Raw genomic sequence first — 14,736 nt, forward strand, 5'->3', positions numbered from 1 at the left:
ACGTTACCCCCTTGATTTGAAAGCAAGGAAATCATATAATAGTGCCCCTACATAATGCCCCTGTAGTAGTGCCCCCATATAATGCCTCTGTAGTAGTGCACCCATATAATGCCTCTGTAGTAGTGCACCCCTATAGTGCCCCTGTAGTAGTGCCCCATATAATGCCCCTGTAGTGCCGCTTGTACAAAAAAAAAAATCACTTACCTTAATCCCCGCTCCTGCATCAGCCACCGTCCTGTCTGCCCGGGTGCTCCTCGGAACTATGGGAGAGACGTCATGACGTCTCTCCCATAGTGCGCATGGAGAGAGGCGGAAGCTGGAGTTCAGAAGAGAATGCCAGTCTCCGGTTAACACGGCGCTGCAGGGAAGGAGCCGGGCGCTTGCTGGTAATAACATCTTAGAGCCTCCCTGCGGCACAGCCGGACATGCATATGAATCATTGTATATTATAGAATGATTCATATGCATGCCCGGCCGTCCGTCCATTACCCCATGGAATTAAATTTTTACCCCATGTGGGGTAATTTACCCCTGTTCCCTGACCACTGCCATAGACGGTGCATCCCTCCCAACCACCCAGTTTTTCAATGGGACAGTCCAGTTTTTCAGGCACTGCCCCGCTATTCCACCCGCGGGCTGAAGTGTCCCGCTGGTTGTCGGGAGGTTGGGCACCCCCATCAATGCAACTGTGCGGTGGTGCCGGCCCCGGACAAGAGGAATGGATGCCGCTCGCATCATGCAGGGAGAGGGCTGGGGGCAGCCAAGCTACTGAAGGAGTGCTGGGCTCGCCCCTAGCCAGACGTTAAATGGTAAGCGTCACCTAGGGGGCGTGGCTGCACACAGGTTGGGAGGGTGTCAAGACTCCCTCTCCGCACAGGGTGCAGCAACACCTGGAGCCGTCCCTGTGCTGGATTCTAAGCACTCAATAAGAGTTTTCAATATTTGCTAATCTATTCGCGGAGACCCGAATATCGATTGTTTGTATATTTAGATTCCAGCTTCCAGTAGAACACGAGAAGAGCTATAAAAAGTAAGCCCTGAAATTCCCCTATAAAAAATAATTATCTTGATCCACTACAAGAAATAATGATGATAAAAAAAAAAAAAAACACACAACCCAGCGCTGTTCTTCAAACCAACACAACAATCGTGACTTTGTCCTACAGACAAGAAATACAGAGCAGTTTATTGTGTCCCCAGATTACAGTCAGCATTTCTGAAAGTCTGCAGTGGAGAAAAGGTCCATTGTCCTTGGTCACAAGGACCTGGAAGCGACGTGCAGGTCTTCAGGGCCCAGAACTAAAAAGGTTTGTCTTTATATTTCACGCAATCAAGATAGCAGTACATTCCAGATTGTGTATAGCTGTGCCATGTAAATACATTTAAAAGAAAACAAAATCTATAAATATAGCTGTATTCACTTTTAAGTCTTCAAAAATGTAATAATGTTCGTATTGACTGAGGTTATAATTTTCCTGGAAGACCCTGACTAGTTCGTCAGAGTGTAAACCCGGTGACTGAGAGATAGGTCTGGTTACATGATAACCAAGACCTAGCGGAGGTGAGTAACTTGATGCTTGGCTCTATATGAAATGATTATATAATACTTCAGGCACTACAGTTATAAAAAGCACTAGTGAGGTTTCAAATGGGAGCAATTCAGCAATCGTTCATCTTTTCATTAAGCCCATATGTACTGGATGGGTTAATGAATGAATTAAAATACTAAAATTATCTAAAGAAAATATCTTTATTTTCAGTGTTATATGTAGTATGAGCAAATTTTATATTTTTGCCTGCAAATGTATCAAAAATCTCAAATCTGACCTCACGGCCAAATGTTATAGGGTGCAAGTTTTTTGTGCGTGACAAACTCAGACTCTCTCACACATTTGGAAGGTGCAAGTTTTAACTCGCAAATGTAATAGGGTGCGAGTTTCTATGTCACAGTTTGACTCGCATGCGAGTGCATACGAGTTAAAACTGCGGGTAAAATCACACCTTGTAATGCGACTCTCATTACAAGGTGCGAGATATACAGAAGCCTTCACAGATTAGTGAGATCCGTGAAGGTTAATACAATGCAATACAAAGTGGTATCACCTGAATTATTGCTTATATACAGTGGAGGTATCCATTTTGTTTGCTGACCCAATGTTCACCCTATCAAATCCCAAGTAGCTAGTGACACTACTGAGGTACCAGATATTCCAGTGTCAGAGGTGAGAGGTGCTATTCAAATACTAACACAGACCAGCAAGGATTCTCTGTACCAAATAACAATGAGCCCCCTACAGGACTGGTCATTTCAATTGAGGTGTTGTAATCCTCTCACAATAAATCACATTGGGGTGTAGACTATTGCAAGGGATATGTGACATCACAGTGGGGCACTGTCAGGCAATGAGGGGATAGACATAACTTTATTCGCAGCGTGCACATAACTATGTCTAGTGTATACATTCCCTTGTACTAGGCACATCTTAGCACCGAAAACTTTTCATGCTATTTTCTTCTTAAGTGGGAAAAGGAACTCATTTGTCAGAATTAGAACCTGGCAGAGCCGTTATACAAAGTACGCATTTCATTTATAGGGATTTGCAGAATCAGAACTATGCTGCCACTCTAAAACTAGATCCAGTGTATATCATCAGCTCAGGAACTGTGCTACCACTATAACACTAAAGGTGCCCACACACATACCGAAGTGATCTCAATCACACGATGTGTACGATTTCCCCCTGAACTCTCCCCGGGAGCTCCCTGGCAGTCCTGCACATGATTTGGTCTGAAAATGCTGCCAACTGGACACACGATCTATCGTGTCTCCTAACTACTCCAGTGCATCCTGACTTGAGATTATCAGATCTGCCCTACAGCACAGCAGATCTGAAGATGCGATGTGCGACCTGCGGGGACGCGCATTGCATCGTGATCGTGAGTGGGGACTCACGATTTCTTCACGATTTGGCCATATTTTACACGATCTGTCGTTCCAATGCATTGGAATCGGCCAGATCGGGTAAAATATCGCTATGTGTGGGCACCTTAAATCCCAGTGTAGCATCAGCTCGGGTGCTGTGCTACCACTATAACACTAAACCCCAGTGTATATCATCAGCTCGGGTGCTGTGCCACCACTGTAACACTAAATCCCAGTGTATATCATCAGCTCAGGAACCGTGCTACCACTGTAACACTAAATCCCAGTGTATATCATCAGCTCAGGAACTGTGCTACCACTGTAACACTAAATCCCAGTGTACATAATCAGCTCAGGAACTGTGCTACCACTGTAACACTAAATCCCAGTGTATATCATCAGCTCAGGAACCGTGCTACCACTGTAACACTAAATCCCAGTGTATATCATCAGCTCAGGAACTGTGCTACCACTGTAACACTAAATCCCAGTGTCTATCACCAGCTCAGGAACTGTGCTACCACTATAACACTAAACCACAGTGTGTATCACCAGCTCAGGAACTGTGCTACCACTATAACACTAAACCCCAGTGTGTATCACCAGCTCAGGAACTGTGCCACCACTATAACACTAAACCACAGTGTGTATCATCAGCTCAGGAACTGTGCCACCACTATAACACTAAATCCCTGTGTATATCATCAGCTCAGGAACTGTGCTACCATTAGAACACTAAATCCAGTGTATATCATCAGCTCAGGAACTGTGCGACCACTATAACACTAAATCCCAGTGTCTATCACCAGCTCAGGAACTGTGCGACCACTATAACACTAAATCCCAGTGTGTATCATCAGCTCAGGAACTGTGCGACCACTATAACACTAAATCCCAGTGTGTATCATCAGCTCAGGAACTGTGCGACCACTATAACACTAAATCCCAGTGTGTATCATCAGCTCAGGACCTGTGCTACCATTAGAGCACTAAGGGGTCTATTTACTAAGCAGTATTAGGAGACAGCGAAATGTGAAGAGTGATAAGGTGCCAGCCAATCAGCTCCTAACTGCCATCTCACAGGCTGTGTTTGAAAAATGACAGTTGAGAGCTGATTGGCTGGCACCTTATCACTTTTCACTCTGTCTCCTAACACTGCTTAGTAAATAGACCCCTAAATCCCAGTGTATATCATCAGCTCAGGAACTGTGCCACCACTATAACACTACATCCCAGTGTGCAGCAGCAGCTCAGGAACTGTGCTACCACTATAACACTAAATCCCAGTGTATATCATCAGCTCAGAAACTGTGCCATCACTGTAACACTAAATCCCAGTGTATACCATCAGCTCAGAGGCTGTGCTACCACTATAACACTAAACCCCAGTGTGTATCATCAGCTCAGAAACTGTGCCACCACTATAACACTAAATTCCAGTGTACATCATCAGCTCAGGAACTGTGCCACCACTAGAACACTAAACCCCAGTGTGCATCATCAGCTGAGGACCTGTGCCACCACTATAACACTAAATCCCAGTGTATATCATCAGCTCAGGAACTGTGCTACCACTATAACACTAAATCCTAGTGTATATCATCAGCTGAGGAAGCTCCCTTGTCCCCAGGAGGTAATTCATACAGAATAATGTAGGGCATTATGAGGGGAGAGGAGGGCATGGGACATGTACGAGACGTAAAGGAAAACACGATAATGCTTGCAATGCTAACATCAATAAGATGGCATTGGGCACTGCCAAGACGGGAACAGGGTTAATTTCTCCATACTAATTTTAGAAAACATTATCTCATTTTGAGTTCGGGAACACTGTAGATCGCAGGCTCTTGACAGGTCCATGTTGACATCTAAACAAAATTATTTCCAGAAAAACAAATAACCCTTTTCCTGAAGCCGAACATAAAAGAGAAACAGCCAATTAATAGAGTCTCCTGCCTGTCTCACCGTATTCCATTCCTCTGATCAAATGCAGGTATCATTGAGGCGGGATGTTCAGACATTAGAGCCACCAACAGCTGCAGCACATCATGAATATTCTCATCCTGTAATGTTGGGAGAGAGAATCCTGGATGACATGCTTTGTGTACACATAAGTCTGTGGTACAGCTATCTCTCCCGATACAGACACATACATTGTACAGTGCAAAACTGCTGGGCAATCGGAAAGATAAATTCACACAAGGTTACAGCACAACTTAAGAGACCAGCCTCCATTTACCAGGGATAAGATCATCACTGCTTTAGCTAGTTTCGTTACATTTAATTTTAATCATCATGGCACACTGTGAGAGGACATACCTGTGGGTAATCCAGGCCCTTCAGGCTCCTGTCTAGGGCCCAGTTGGCACACAGGGGCGGGATATTCTATCCCAATGCCATGTGTGCTTTTTGATAAACAGGAAGGGGAAAGGAAGCCCAATCCAGCATCTTGCCTAGTGGCCCATGTGGTCTTATTCAGACTCTGCTCACTTACAATTTATACATTACTTTTCCTATGGCTAACAGTATGTGTGTGTACTCCATATATCCTTTTGTATGTGTCAGCCTGGAGAATTTGTTGTTCAAACCATGCTCTGAGGGGTTGTTAGACATATGCCGATTGATCTACACCACAGGTTCTCAAACTCTGTCCTCAGGACCCCAAACAGTGCATGTTTTCCAGGCCTTCTCACAGATTCACAAGTGAAATAATTAGCTCCACCTGTGGATCTTTAAAAATGTGTCATTGAGTAATGAATACACCTGTGCACCTGCTGGGTGCCTTTAAAATGTGAACTGTGTGGGGTCCTGAGGACCGAGTTTGAGAACCAGTGATCTACACTTAAGACCAGAGCAGGATACAGGCCCTAGACAACAGGCTGGTTTGAGCCCCCTTCCTAGCTCTATTTGTCAAAAATAAAATGGAACATAAAAATTGGTTATGGTAATCTTGGCACCCCAATCAGCTTCTGCCTGACAGCCTGGCACAGTGCAGCGTTTGTTCTATATTGTACAGTCCAGCCAGGTGAGACAACTATTACACCCGCCTACAGGGGTCTTTGGATCCTCTGAATTGTGAAGCTGCAGTTATCATATTGGGAGAAGGGCTTTAGCATTAGAAGTGGCGTTCCTCTTTATACAGACAACACTAACAATCATCCTCATTTTTGCAAAAACAGATTTGCTCTTCTATAGCCGGCACAATGAAAACTCTGAAGGGGGAAAAAATACTGTACTTATCCGATGTCCCCAGCTCACTTTGTGTGCAACTTTATGTTATTTTATCAGAAAATCCTATGTATTGTATGGTCAAGGGAGCTGTTCTGACACTCAACATAAAACATTTTACTACCTTCCTAGACTTCGGAGCCACGAACAGATGATCAGAATGTGTAGTATTAATATAAGTCTAGTGTTTAGCTCTCCTTATTCACAAATAAATGCATTTCAACCACCATTCTGAAGCAGAGATTGTCATCTTCCTAATAGAGGTGTATCATAAACCCTGGTCTAGTGATTTTGTAAGGACAAGTGACTGGCCAGTATAGAATGCTTACACATGACAGCTTGTGTTTTATTACAGGTGCCGACATCTAAATTAATAAGTAAAGTCTTCTCACTCAATAATTCAGGTATTATAGCTAGGATGTGCCGTGACTGAAAATTATCTCTCTCATTCCATTCACATCAGAGACTTACAGATTACTGAAGGATTACATAACAGCTGGAGTGTGCATTTGCTTTACCATTATAGCCAATATGACAGCAATGAATTTGTACTGGAATGTGTGTTACCATATTTACCCACAATAATCCTTAAAGCGTAGGGGTTGCACATTAAGGTGTTTAATTGCAGAAGAAAATTAAAATACTTGTTGTGCATTAATTAGAGAGCCCCCTTCCCCCAATCATATAATACACATTACATCTATTTAGTTTATAGGCTAAGTAGTGCACATGGTCATATATTAGATGGCATTCCTGTCAGAAATATGGGATTCTCCTCCTGTGCACCATAATGGAGGAGCAGATAAAAGTTTGGGCTGATTGCGCTGCAAGCCAATCTAGCTGTAGGACAAGTGTTCTCTGAAGTCCATAATTCCCAGTTTGCTTGAGTATTTTAATGCTGCAGTTAAAGTGCTCCCATCACCAACACACAGTGGAGGCAGCCATTTTGTGGGCTGAACCAATGTTTTAGTTCTCAATGTTATAATATGATGGGTGCATATTCCTGATGAGGCCACAAAATGGCTACTGCCAATGTGTACAGGCAATGGGGACACATCAGCAAATTTTATTTAATAGTATTGTATTCTAGTCATATGTACATATACTCAGTACTAAAAATTAATGAATTCATAGACTTACCACTTACAAGTAACTTAATAGATGAATAATAAGGTTTTCATATCAAACTCAATATTAAATAAATAATTTGTATTAGCAATGGTTGGACCAATTTTTCAATTTTGTTAAAAAATTATTATTATTTTTTTTAAACACCCAGTTTACGGTATTTATAACGATCCATCTCCCTTTACACTACAGCACAACATCTCTAAACTATAGTAAACATTCATTCTCCTCCTCACTGTGTATTAAACAAATAAAACGTTATTAATGTCCCCCCATATAAACAAAACAGATAATCCAATAATACAGCGCGTACCTCGTGCATCGTCAGCAGGTAATTTAAAATGCTCTGAAGCTCGTCTTCTTTCACCCCTCGATCCTGACAAGACAGGAGCAGATGTGTGCTCAGCGCAGGTAACATTTTTCAGGCAACATATACATTTCTCCTAACACATCATATTCCATTGTTAACACTAAACTCTAAATGTTTATCTTCAGTGGAATGAGACACCGGCACATTGACATTACCCAGACAGACTGTAATATACGTGCGGCATATCTGCGTTGTGGGAACATGTCTCCCATTTGCCAAGCGGTGCTGACACCTATGACTAGATGACACTGCTCAGATTAGGCAGCAAATAATGACAGCGACAGGACAGATGTTATAAAGCCTTCATATTTGCTGCAGATGGATTATTTACCAAACACCGTCAGAAATATAGAAAACCCCAGTATCAAAAAGGGAGATTTATAGAGACATTTCAGCACATTTACTGTATGGTGCCTTAGCGGGCCGGCTTCGTATCGGGAGGAAGGAAAACAGCCACTAGAAGTACTGCTACTAAATTAAATATAGGTTATGCAATGTTGCTATTAAAATTTAAAAAAATGATAGTAATATTGGAAGATTTATTTCTAAAAGATTAAATGAAATAACGTGATGGTGAAGACAGCATCAGTCTCCGCTCTGATCTTCCTACCTCCCAATAATTCACAATTCTAACATGTGGCATGGCCACTAAAAGGAGGGGTGGCAGCAACATGTTGGGTACGTGTCCACATAGCAAAGGTCGTGGCTGCATCTCTCAGACATGTCTGGCATTTCTCAAGTTCTAGGCAGCAGAAAAACCCTGGCAAAGCTCCCCTGAATTACACCAACACCAAAGGTAACACAATTGCCAACTTCCGCAGGTCCGGACAAACGAGCCGACTATGAGACAGTGGAACAGTACTATCAGATCGTGATTGTCCAGCATCATGTGCGTCACTAACTAACTAGGACCAAAGAGGAAATGCTGTGGTCTGCAGTGTAAACACAGGCAAATGATCTTTTATCCCAAAATAAAGTAAATTGGAGCTACTTGATCATGAAGGGGGAAATTCAAATAGCCACAGGACTTTCCACAGGCTTTTAGCTCCCGAATTAGGAGCCCAGTGCTATTCAATTACTGTCCGCTGTAATCCCCGAGGGTGCACTTAACGCGGGGTTACTGCGCATAGTAATTGCATAGCTCCAGGCACTTAACCTGCAATCTTTCCGCTTGTTAGCCACGAAGCTTACCACGGGATATAATTCTATAGCACCATGCACATAACCCAGGCGCTGAAAGCCAACGGTAAGTCCCACGGGTAATTGAATTCCTCCCCAATGATATTCAAACTGCTATGCAACAAGATGGAGGAAACTCCAATAAGAGAAATTCTATTCAGAAACGTAGCATCATGTTTGGAGACTGAGTAGGGGGCCAATTTTCCCAGTCATCATGATGTTCGGGGTCATGGCTGAGAAGGGGGTCACTTTTCACAATCAACATTACGTTTGGGGGCATGGAAGAGAAGAGGGTCACGTACATGAATCATCAGATTTTTCTTTCTAATTAGAAATTCTCCTGAGCTAGTTTCACTTAAGATACAACCTGTAAGAGTTTGTTCATCTTGTTGCTGAAATACTCATAGACATGATCACTAACAGCCACCTTGATGTCACTGCAAGGAGCACTGCTAAACTTTTTAATCATGAAAATAATACCAAAAGCAGTGTGTAGAAAGACATGGGATCTATGCTTCAGCCCATATTCAATACAGTGACCCATACCTGTTACTTATAAGAAGTGAGTAAAAGGTGACGGAAATAGATTTAAAGTAGTAATCTTTGTTGTCTTGGTTTGATAAGAAAGCCTTACTGTATATAACCGAACAATTATTGTCTTATTTAAACATACGACTGTCAGGAACATATGAAATGGTTTTAGTTTTAGAACCATTATAGTCGACAACTGTCATTTATAATAAGTATACTCTAAACCAGTGGTCTCCGACGTTAATTGATGTGTGAGCTACTTTAGAAAAATGAAACCTCCTGAAAAGCTACTAAAATTGTAGGAAAAAAAAGGTAATTTAATAAAAAATTTAAAAAAAAAAGGTTTCATAGAAAATAAAAATGCATTTAATTATTACAGTGATATTGTTGTAGTTTGTAAATAAAATGTAAGCACAGGCCCATTTCACTGTTAATTACTGGCTCCAAGGAGGTACGTGCAGAAGAGAAGCAAAAGATATAGGCAGGGCTGCTGTGTGATTTTCCGGCAGGGCTGGGTAGGAGTCACTCGCTCCGCCCTAGACTAGACGCTGTGGGTGGAACCACGGGAAAGCACGTCAGGTGATTGCTGTAGAGGCTGCGGCAATCACCTGACGTGCTTCCCTGGGCTCCACCCATGGCGTCGACGGCACAGGGAAGCACACTTCAGAGGTCACTCTCTCCTACTGAAGTTGACTGGACAGTACTGCAGCTAGGTGAGCTGCCAAAATGAAGACCGTGAGCTACTGGTAAGTTCGCGAGTTACGGGTTGGAGACCACTGCTCTAAAACACACTGTAGACACGGCTACTTTCTGGGCCACACTGGATCTGAACAAACATTACAGGAGCAAAACCTATTGCAAAGTTTGAAAGGTGAGCACTAAAAGAAAAGGCGTTTACCTTAAGGATCAACTGCTTCAGGAAAAGCAACATAAATGCGCGCAATGAAATGATTTCCTTTTGAGATGGTCGGGAGCCATCTAAAATGAGAGAGGAAAAAAATATTTCAGGTTGTACCAAATGCACGAGCAACAAGCATAACAATTTGGCTTTTTTTTTTTTTTTTTTTAAATCACTAATGCAATTTGTAACACAATAAAAAATATTAAATCTTACTATCCAGTCTTATTCCCACAGATTTTACAGTATTTATTCAGAATGGTTATAAAAAAAAAATATTTATATAAAAAAAAAACCACACCACCATGAAGCAGGTTGTGATGGGGGATGCAGTTGTAAGATGTACAAAGACCGAACCAAATGTGCTGCAGTTAATGATCCTGAAATGTTGATCTCACTATCATTATCACATGTCCCTGTACCATAATTGCATTTAATTCCACAGAAACTTTCTTGACAGACAACTGTGATGACATACGCCATGTGCTGTGATCATCGCAACAGGCTGGCACTTTAAAGTAATCCTCCTGCATAGTGACCAACTAATAAGTAACAGAGACTAGGAAAAGACTGAGAAATCCATCTGTCACACACAAAATGAGAAATTGAAATACAGCAAAAATGTACAGGGACAAATCTTAAATTCTGAGACTGTCACTGGAAATTAGATGCCGTTGGCGTTGGTATATCCTATCTGTCCGCCTGGGCACAGGGATTATAATACTGGCAATTACAGTCCTGAGTGGGCAGCAGTTACAGAATGTACTTAAACAATCACCAGCACGAAATACGTACATCTAGGCACTGTGCTCTGTCATACCCTCCCCGCTAGGCAGATCTAGCTAAATAATAGTATGGTAACAAGAGGACAAGGTGTGCTAAATCACCAGCACTGAAAATAAATTGCTAGCTACACGGTCCATGCATTTTATTTGCTCTTGTGTTGAGTTCACAGATATCAGTTTTCCGTGAAATAGGGAAATCTGCATGCTCCAGTAGTGACGCCTCTTCCCTTGCTACAGTACAGATGTGTTTAGTGGATGAACAATGTTTACAAAGCAATCAGCTCAGTGCTGAAAAATAAATGCTGTACAATGCGAGATGTACAAGTGTGTATCTCTCATCGAGTCTCCTGTCATCAACGCATTGTGCCAACATTGCTGCATTTGTTTTCTTAGAGCAATATCCCTAATAGAACACAATGCTAATTTGTAACCATTATATTTTATATATATATATATATATATATATATATATATATATATATCTTACTACTGTTCAATCCTTATGTTCTCATTAACATTGTCAAAAATAAACAACAAAACACACCAGATTACTCTTCATTGCCACTATTAACACAGATACCAAATGACTGGGCAGACATGGGTGTGGTATGATATGTAGACATTTAGAATGTCGACACCATGATAATGACAAAGTCTGAATGTCGATCATTTGGGATTTCAACATGTTATGGAATGCCTTACCACGCACAGTAAGACTTTCCTCGAGTCTCCAATCCTTCAAGCGTTCCCTGAAAACTCACCTCTTCAGGCAAGCTTATCAGATTCCAGAACCGCCCACATAACCTTCATAGCTTTCATATCTAATTACATCCCCTTTCACAGTCCACACATAACCTCACACATTGTCTTTCTTTCACATCCTCCTGATATTTGGTCAACATTCCTGTGTGACTGGATCATGCAGCCCACCAAGAAACTCTCCATTCTGGCTGGACCAAAATAGCAATATATAGCACCTATCCTTATGTATCAATGCCTATTTCCCTATAGATAGTAAGCTTACGAGCAGGGCCTCCCTACCTTTATATCTGTGTGTTATTATCTAGTTTTGTTCTATTTATGTTTCCAATTGTAAAGCGCAACGGAATATGCTGCGCTATATAAGAAACTGTTAATAAATAAATGTTCAACATATTGACAGATAACATGCTGACAACGTGAATGTTTACAAATGATACTGATATCGCAGCCTAACCCTCACTGCATGTCCGCATTGTGACTGTCAAAATTCACAATATAAACATTTTGAACAAGTCGACATCCTGAATGTTGACCTTCAGGACATGTCGACATATTGATTGGAACTCATTTTCCTCACGTAAATGCTTATTTGTTCTTCTACTGAGAAAAGAGAAAGTTGCATGTAATTGAATCAACGCTTAAGGAAGCATATGCGGACCTAAAGTCTTTATTGTCAAATCACATTTTACCTAAATTGTAATAGTATAGTGATATTTAAGTACAATTCATTCTATTATTGCGTAATTTTTCTTTTTAATTCTTGTTTATAGCGTATTTATTTTTTTAATTTATAGCAGTTCCTAAAAGTTTTACCCAAAAGCAATTATATTCAATACAAATGTTTTGCTTTGTAAATATTGGGGATACAAATAACGCAAATGGACTAACGGGGGATACCAGGATGGAAAATGATTCTCGACCACTATATTAAAATAATGTTACAAATAGTGTGCAGATCACAGGATGTAGGCTACACAATACACATCAAGGGCAAAAAATAAATAATTAAGGTTTATATAGAAAAAAGAATATTTAAAAAATCTAAGACAAAATCATTGACAAAAAGTGGAATTAAAAGAATATAAAATATAGTTGCCACTGAAAAGATAGTTTGAGAAATATATATATATATATATATATATATATATAAAGCCTTCTACAAAATGAATCCCTTATTATTGTCTGTTTTAAAATAAATCTTAACTATTGCTGTTTCTGTAACTGCAAAATAGGAAGCTTTTACCGATTTCAGAGACACATCTTGGCTTTGAGGTGAAAGCAAATATCACGAGTTTACACTTGAACTCATTTTATTATTTGCCTATTAATTTTTCCCATTGTTAGAAATTTATAAGCTTCTAGATGATTTTTGGGGGGACCGAACAGAAACACTCAGATGACAAATGTGTCAGCGAGCAGTACAAGTAATATTATTTCATTATTTTCTTCTCTTCTCACTTTTCAAATAACTTTGTGCTAAAGCTCCCTATGGACTTTTATTCTTATTTAACAGTACACCACTGCGTGGGAGGTTTTGTACTAAATGGTTCTGATGCAACCAATCTTTACAGTGACAATTCCTCTACCTGTCCTGGGATAACTAAAATAGCTAATGTTTGCGGCCTCCTTCCACAAGATCAATTTTACGGTTATTTTAACAGGACATACAAGTGTGTCGCTGATGAGGCTTCTTATAGATCAGAGTCCCACAAATTGGCTCCAGGGAGCCACTCTAAGCTCATTAAACAAATCTCAAAAGTGTCTGCACTTATAACAAACGAGTTTACACCAATCCAAGCACACCTTCACCTAATATTTTGGAGCCAAGTGACTTTTACTTTCCAGAAAAATAAACATTTTTTTTTTTATCTAGAATCATGAAAATGTTAGTACTGTACATTAATGGAGCAATGCGTTTTCCAGTCCAGTTTCATATCCCCCTTTCTACATCAAATGCAAACAAAAAAAAGTGCATCTGAAAAGGTCCTCCAAGAGTGAAGGAACACACTATGAGACAGCCTGTAGATCATTAGGGCGATAGTCCTATATATTCTGTATGCTGGGAGTGATTTTACTTGCAGAGTTGGAATATCCATTTCGATTTTTAACAGAATGGCATTCTTGTTTGGTTAAATAAGTGAGCACAGCATATGTGAATATTGGCCCTCATTCAGAGCCACTCGCTAGCGGCAGTACGCTCGTTCCGAGCGATGTTCGCACATCTGCGCATGCGTACGGTTTTTAGTACGCATGCGCGAACCAGTCAGTGCGGCCGAAAATCGTTGGTACGCAATATAGCGAGGGCCTGCTATTTTGAGTGACAGAATGAGGCATATGTGGGTGGTAACAGGGGAAGGTGCTTGAAAACGGGGAGTGGAGATCCGAACGCAGGCGTGCTTAAAGGTCAAAACGGGCGTTTTAAGGGAGTGCATAATTAATACAGCAGCGTCATTGACCACGTCACTTGGTTTTTTTTAACTCAGAACTGCTCGCAAAATAGCGGTTGAAAACACCAACCACAGAATAGCGAGCAGTTCATACGCTGTGCGATGTACTCGATTAATCTAATAAATAGCGGACATGACGTATGGTGCGTGCGGCCAGGGGGCGTTTTTATCAAATAAACGAGCGTATGTTTTGCTCGCTTGTTCAGACTTAGAGGTGTGAACAGACTGCAATTTGCAAACGGATCATTTGAATAGCCACCCCTTGTTTTTGAACGAACGACCACAAATAGCGAACGGCTCTGAATCAGGCCCATTGTTCTTAGCTTAGGCATTCATCCAAAGAATGCAGGTAAATACAGGTAAGTAATGAGACCTATTTACTTTACAAATTGTTAATGCTGGCCTGTCACCTATGGGGGAAACATCTATTATGTGGCACCAATAATCATGAGAAAGAAACTCTAGGATACAGTAGCAGTCAGGCA

General features: G+C 41.1%; 1 protein-coding gene across 11 annotated transcripts in view; it reads right to left on the reverse strand.

The window, feature by feature from the left end:
- NBEA (neurobeachin) overlaps positions 1-14,736 on the reverse strand; it is a 634,796-nt gene that overhangs the window by 398,459 nt on the left and 221,601 nt on the right. For all 11 annotated transcript variants that reach the window (XM_088460223.1, XM_088460224.1, XM_088460216.1 and 8 more), the window contains exons 14-16: positions 10,258-10,337; positions 7,593-7,655; positions 4,889-4,986 (exon numbers count right to left, since the gene is read on the reverse strand). In XM_088460223.1, the coding sequence (XP_088316349.1) occupies positions 4,889-4,986; positions 7,593-7,655; positions 10,258-10,337 (241 nt within the window). The remainder of the gene's footprint in view (positions 1-4,888; positions 4,987-7,592; positions 7,656-10,257; positions 10,338-14,736) is intronic.

The sequence above is a fragment of the Taudactylus pleione genome, unplaced genomic scaffold, assembly GCF_031769625.1.
Source record: "Taudactylus pleione unplaced genomic scaffold, aTauple2 ptg000043l, whole genome shotgun sequence".
NCBI lineage: Eukaryota > Metazoa > Chordata > Amphibia > Anura > Myobatrachidae > Taudactylus > Taudactylus pleione.